Raw genomic sequence first — 6,866 nt, 5'->3', positions numbered from 1 at the left:
TATCTACCATCCATGGAAGGTATAATCAACTAAACGGTTTGGATCATTTTAAAAAATCCAAATCCAACGGCTGGAGTCCCGACGTATGTTATTACAGTACATCCGTATGTATTCGATCAAACCTCTCAATAAAAAGACCCCACTAGATAAGCAAGCCCATGACGCCAGTATATCGGGAACATCCCTCAATATATTAAAAAGAAATGTTCCTATACTCTCAAGAGCGCAGTAAGTTATAGTACTCCTCATTGCATGGGTCACTTGAACAATCCAATAGATCAATCTAAACTGTCCATTTAGTGTAGAACACATAACAATGGATTTCATACAAAAAAGAATCTGATCGGATGATCAGAACCATCCAAAACTAGTCCTCATTTTTTAGCCATACTTTTTCCAACTCGTGGATGGGATGGTCAGGATTACCTAAAAGAAGTAATTCTTAAGAATCATAAGCAATCCATGATGGGACTGAATCGAACGATTGATTAGAACTATTTTTTTGTAAATGATATTGACCGTCCATAATAAAGGTAATTTATCATATGGTTAAGATTATCATATCAGTGTGATAATTGCATGGTAAACCCTGAAGTATGGGTGTGACATAATGAAATTTACAGCCTAAATCAATCGAGTGGACTGTTTGACGATCGCGATGCAACTAGAGCAATATAACTTACCATCCAATCCACTGATGCAGACCGTTCAATAGGTCCTACACACATTTCACAAGTTACCATGCAAAAATACACCGTTCCTGAAACTATTAACCATTTGATCAATGACCTTCAATATGGACGGTCAAGATTCTTTACATGGAATAGTTCCAATCAACAATTCGATGCGTCTATATACCAGGGTCCATCATGGATTGCTTATTACTCCAAAGCATGAATTTTATTAGGCGATCAAATCGATCCCATCCACGGCTAGGAAATGGACGGCTAGAGAAAATAAATCCAAATCAAGGATAATTGAACCATCGTATCAGTCAAATTTTTTCATGGCGGCCCAAAAAATATGGTATGGACTTAATAGACGTTTCAGATCGAATGATTAATTTCTCAAAATAAAAAAGTACAGATAGTAGCACCATAAGTTATATTGCTCTGAGAACACTGCAGCATTTCTCAGTAAAAAAATCAAAAAAGATAAAAGATAAAGAAAAGGTAGGCCCACCCAAGATGGTGGGACCTCTCGAGGCAATAGAAAAAGCCCAGGTGATACCCACTGCCACACCCATCTGCTCCTCCTCATCCCTCCTATAAATACTCCCAACTAGCCCTTATCTTCTTCTCTCCCAAGAGAAACAGCTTAGAAAATCAAACCCAGAAGAGAGAAAGCCCATAAGAGAAGAAGCCCAACAGAGCTCTCTCTCTCTCTCTCTCTCTCTCTCTCTCTCTTTATAGCCGTAGAAAGGAGTTGGGTTTGTTTCTTATTCAGCCATGGCTGCTTCTGCTGGTACGACAGAGTTCTACATAGACGAAAAATGGAAGCTTTCAAAAAAGGGAAGCAGCAGAGGAGGTGGGGGGCCTTTCATGAGGAATTCCTCACATGGGCGGTGTTCTTTCACAAGGAAATGCGCCAGTCTCGTCAAAGAACAGAGAGCTAGGTTCTACATCATGAGGCGCTGCGTCACCATGCTCATTTGCTGGAGAGAATACAGAGATTCTTAGAAAAAAATCCTATTCCCCCCGCCTTTTTTCTCTTTCTTTCTGTTCAGAATCTGATGGAGAAGAAAAAAATGCATGGGTTGTAAATATTTTTTTTTTTATTTTATTTTTTTAAATTTCAACTCCTTGTAGGAGACGGATTCTTGATATGAATATGAGTTCAAAAGGATTTTGAGATGGGTGTCTGTTTCTTCTTTCCTTCTTCCTATTGTTGATTGAAATCACGACAGAGAGATTCCTTTCATGGTGTTTACAGCAGAGAGTCTGTGGAGTCCGACGTGCTCCCGACTGACACCGTATTATTTTATTTGTTTTCTTTTTTATGAATTTAAAAGGGAATTTGATATTGACATCCTACCTGATTGATCTGAATACACCAGTCTTTTCTATTTTTGGTACGTTGGTTGTACGGTTCTGTACTTATTTCTGCTAAAAGTTGTAAGGATTGGTGTGTTTTTCTGTCAGGGTGGGAGTAAACAGTGTTCTCTAAACACCCTATTATTGATAGATACCCCCACCCCCACTCTTTCTATAGTTGGGAATGCTTTGCTAAAAGCTGGAGGGTTTTTAGTTGCTGGATGTAGGAAAAAGGGGTGTGTCTATCAACCTGTTGGTGCAGATATCAGTCGTATGGAAATGATGTGATGGGTGCGGACCACCAAATTATTTGGTTTCCCACTTTTGATGCAAGGACCAAGGATATGAGCAATCCAACGGTTCTCCATCTTCCATACTATGAAGTCTAGGATCTACAGGCTAGAATCATCCGATGAAAGTGAATTGGATGGTCCTGATCTACCCCTCTGCTTGTGTACGGACATCAGGTGACCACCTAATTCGGTGGTCCGGCGGATCACCGGGGTCATTGGGAGAGGTAGCTGCAGTGGCCCTCCATTCTCAATCGTCCACTTGCATATTATTTTAGTAATATGACATTTACACCTTTTTTTTTAACAGATACACCCTTGTAGATTGTGGACTTGTGCATTGTCAGAAAGAGGGGTGTAGATATCAAAAAGTGGGGTTTAAAATATCATTTGGAAAGGGTAAACGGAGTCTTCCCACTCACTCGCCTGTCATTTCTAGTTATAGGCTGATAGCTGGAGGTGTAATGAAGGCGCGGACTGCGATGCGTTGTGAAACGACGAAAATGCCCTCCTGTCTCCTAATTACCGCTTTCGGATTTTGACTGCTGCGCTTTTTACTGCGGCAATAATTTTGACGCCTGAGACCGTCCAATGCCCCTTGGGACTGCGCTTCGCTTCGGCGTGGGATTGGAAATTCAGGGGTACTTTTGTCCATTTTCCTAAGTCTTGGGTGGGACTCCGAAGGGCAGTTTTGAAATTTCACGGCCTCGATGCTTGGGGATGATAAATCATGGGAGTTCACCACAGCTTTGGGAGTTGGATAGTTACGAACTCGGCCCGGGCAGGGGCCGTGTGGGACCCATCGTGATGTATGGGTTCCATCCACGCCGTCCATACATTTTGTAAGATCATTTTAGGATATGAGACCAAAGATGACGCAGATCCAATGCTCAAATGGACCACACAGTGGGCCCTAGGAAGGTTTCAACGGTGCGTATCTGTCACCATTGCTTCCTGCAGTGTGGTCTCCTTGAGTCTTGGATCTACCTCATGTTCGGTTCATATCAAAAAATGCTCCAGCAAAATGGATGGACCGCGTGGATAAAACCCATACATCACAACGTACCCAACAGGGCCCTGCCTGGATCGAGTCCGTCCAGGCAAGGGCAGGACGCAGTCCACTTCCATGGTGGGACGATCCATACCCATCAGATCGTGGGGAACGGATTAGGTGCGGTCCCGGCCTCACCCAAGACAGTGCAGCCCACTTTGATGTATGTGTTATATATCCATGCCGTCCATCCATTTTTTCGGATAATTTGGATAATTTTACGGTGATTGTCCACTTCTCAGGTGGACCTTAACATTCGAAATGGTGGTGATTGTGACCTAATGAACGGGCTGGATGGAAAATAAATATTACGGTAGGACCTAGGAAGTTTTTAATGGTAGGGCGTTCAGTCACCACTGTTCCTGTATTATGATCCATCTGAGATTCAGATCTTCATTTTTTAGAACATGCCCCTAAAATGATATGGAAAAACGGATGGACAGCGTGGATATGGAATAAATACAGCGAGGTGGGCCCACAGTAAGGGCTGCACCGTCTTGGGTGAGGCCGCGGCCGCACCTGGTCCACTCCCCAGATTGCGGAGGGTGCTGTGGATGGAAACGGATTGGCTACTCCCCCTGCAACCAGCCCCGGTGATGGTCGGTGCTCCGTGGGCCCCACCATGATGTATGGTTTTCATCCATGCCGTCCATCTATTTTTCTAGATCATTTTATTGTATAAGACCAAAAACGAGGTATATTTCAATCCCAAATGCAGCACATTACAGTAAAAAGTGTTGAATGAACGTCGACCATTAAAAACTTTTTGGGGACCATAAAAGTTTTGGATCAAGCTGATCTTTGTTTTTCCTTTCATCTGGGTCTGTATGACCTAATCAACAGATTAGATTTTAAATAAACAGTACATTGGGCCTTAGGAGGATTTTAATGGTGGATATCCAATCACTACTGTTTCCTGTAGTCCAAGCCCTAAAATGATCTGTAAAAATGAATGAAAAATATACATCATGGTGGGGCCCATAGAGGATCACCTGCCACGGGGATGGTGGCAGGGGGAGTAGCCAATCCGTTTCCGCTGTGGATGTGTGGTGCTCGAAATTCACGCCGATCGAGCAATCTTAACCGTAGATCGACTGTGGACGGTCTAGATTGTGTTTCCAATGATGCCATGCGTAGTGCGAACGACACCTGTGTTTTATCAGAGGTCTGTTAGTTCCCACGCGCGCGTCGAGCTCTGCCCATCCACACGCACGTATACCTGGAAATATGTACCAAGTATACCATATCTGAGCTTTCAGTCCGGCGGGAACCAATGCCTAGATCTTCTGCTTCAAACATTAGACCGTTTATCTCATAAGGTGGGCCACAAATGTTCGAAGTCAACCCAGGGCTAAAAACAATCTTTCTAGCCGTCCGTTTCTTTTCCAGCCGATTCCTGAGGTATGAACGGCCTCCTTTAAGGATAGAAGATCTAAGCAGTCCATCCGACCTGATGGAAGCTCAGATCTCTCGCACGGGCTCCACTCGGGCACGTGTGCCTCATGTGAACGACAGGTCCACGCGCGTGTGGAAATCAGCAAACCACCATCTCTGAAACAATGGCCACTCTATCATATGAGTTACAAAGCCCTCAGATTTTCCAATTCCACAAATTGATGGCTCTATGTTGAACGGTCAGATGATCCGACACGTCTACACGGTCAGATAATCCTAACCATCCGTATTGATGGCTGTGTTGGATCATGCAACCACGTTGGAACGAGACAAACTCTTGTTATTGTATTGATTCACTGGGGTATGGTCAGACTCAAATTTCAATATGAAATGTTTAAATAAACCCATACCGCATACAAGGTGGTCCACCTCCAATGCTTTGGATGTGCTCGTGAGCCCTATCTATGAGGTGAGGTGTCTATTTTCCATTCTACATCACACGACGGCAGTTTTATTTTATTGTTTTATTTTATGGATGGTATGGTCAGACTCTTTTTGTCCTTTGCAGTGGGACCCACCTCACATGATATCAGCTCTTCGTGTTGCATGGGGGTGGGCCCACTTAAGAGTCCAATTAGGAGTCGTCCATTTCATTACGTTTTCGTTTTGGTTCTGTCGCGACGTAGGATTCAGCTTGTGTTGCCTACCCACTGGGGCCCACATGCTCAGATGGTCCCATGACTTGAACCGTACATTTTATCTTTACTACTATAATTAAGCTATTATTCCATGATCTGCCTTCGTTTCTGATCCTAGCCATTGATTTTAAGGTTAAGTGCGAACCATTGGAAATGTTCTTTTGATTGTTTTAAATTCATCTATAGATAATGGTGGTCACAATCATCCGTAACAAACGGTCTTTATGGAGGCTATTATAGCACAAATCACAGCATGGACGGTTCCGATCATCGTAAAACTCAGCACGTGGGGCGCACTGGGCGGGGACACGGGCTTGACCCTGAGTCGCGACACAGGCAAAACGAACTCTTTCGTCGATCTTTTCTATAGTAATGATAGTTTACCGCAACTAATCCAATGTAAACTTAGCCTGTACTTATACATGAAAGTCAATCCAGACCGTCAAAATCAAAGGATCATTGTGGATAGTGCATGACCGGGAACTCACACTTAACTACCGATCTTGACGACTTGATTACATTCTGTTTGGACGGGTTTAGAACAATTAGTCAAAATTTAAGTAAAATAAATGATTCTATCCATCTAATTTCCAAACCATGATCAATCAGAAATAATCCCTTTAATATGAACGGTCTGGATTGTTTATTCAGCATACAACTCGTACAGTGCACAACACAAAACAACTTAATAAATGGTGGGAAACAAGCACCGTTATTTTCGTTCTACTACCCATCTCGTCATTCCAAGGGTATTTCAGTAATTTTACCTTTCCAATAATGCAATCGGCCTGGGTTGCACCATGCTTCCATTTTCCATTAGGGCTCTGGAGTGTGAGAACTGAAACTAACTACTTATATACGGTACAACCTATTTTAAGTTGTGGTGTCATATCCACAACACAGTCGCATGTATGAATGGAATTTCTAACCGTCCAGTCTCGTGGGCCCATTGCAGGTGGGCCACAACCCAAAATTCACGTTGATTGGACGATCGTTCCCTTCGATGAATTTCGAATGCTTTTACCAGTTTGTTTTTCTAGCCGTATATTTTTATAGGCTCCAATTCGGTCTCACTTTAACTCAACGGTCTAGATTGGATCTAAGAGAGACACCATAACTTAAAAGTTAGTGATGAACTATCACTTTTGGTATGTACACGTCACGCTTATGGAATAGCAAGTGGCCGTTTGAGACAAGAGCTACGCGACGGTAACACATGCGAGCTCGAAAATGCCAAAGTCTAGTCAAAATCCCAGCTGTTTTTCTATTCTCACAGAGATTGCCAGAATACATCCCCACGTATTCTGTAGGGTACGTCGCGACTTTATCGTTCGAATCCATATGTTCGTGAAATGATCCAAACCGTCTATATGATGGATCTCCATTTTTATGGTGGGGT

The 6,866-nt window shown here is 43.1% G+C and overlaps 1 protein-coding gene across 1 annotated transcript; it reads left to right on the top strand.

The window, feature by feature from the left end:
* Positions 1–1,281: 1,281 nt before the first annotated feature.
* On the top strand, positions 1,282–1,853 carry LOC131252859 (small polypeptide DEVIL 11-like). The gene has a single exon (XM_058253610.1). It carries the CDS (start codon positions 1,449–1,451, stop codon positions 1,677–1,679), a length of 231 nt encoding a protein of 76 aa, XP_058109593.1. The 5' UTR covers positions 1,282–1,448; the 3' UTR covers positions 1,680–1,853.
* Positions 1,854–6,866: the final 5,013 nt, after the last annotated feature.

Source organism: Magnolia sinica, chromosome 8, assembly GCF_029962835.1.
Source record: "Magnolia sinica isolate HGM2019 chromosome 8, MsV1, whole genome shotgun sequence".
NCBI classification, from domain to species: Eukaryota; Viridiplantae; Streptophyta; class Magnoliopsida; order Magnoliales; family Magnoliaceae; genus Magnolia; species Magnolia sinica.
The sequence above is the reverse complement of the archived record's forward strand: the minus strand, read 5'-3'. Positions and strand labels throughout refer to the sequence as shown.

Bases quoted from the DNA above. Each gene is read 5' to 3' on its own strand.
- LOC131252859 (XM_058253610.1), top strand. From the start codon at position 1,449: ATGGCTGCTTCTGCTGGTACGACAGAGTTCTACATAGACGAAAAATGG.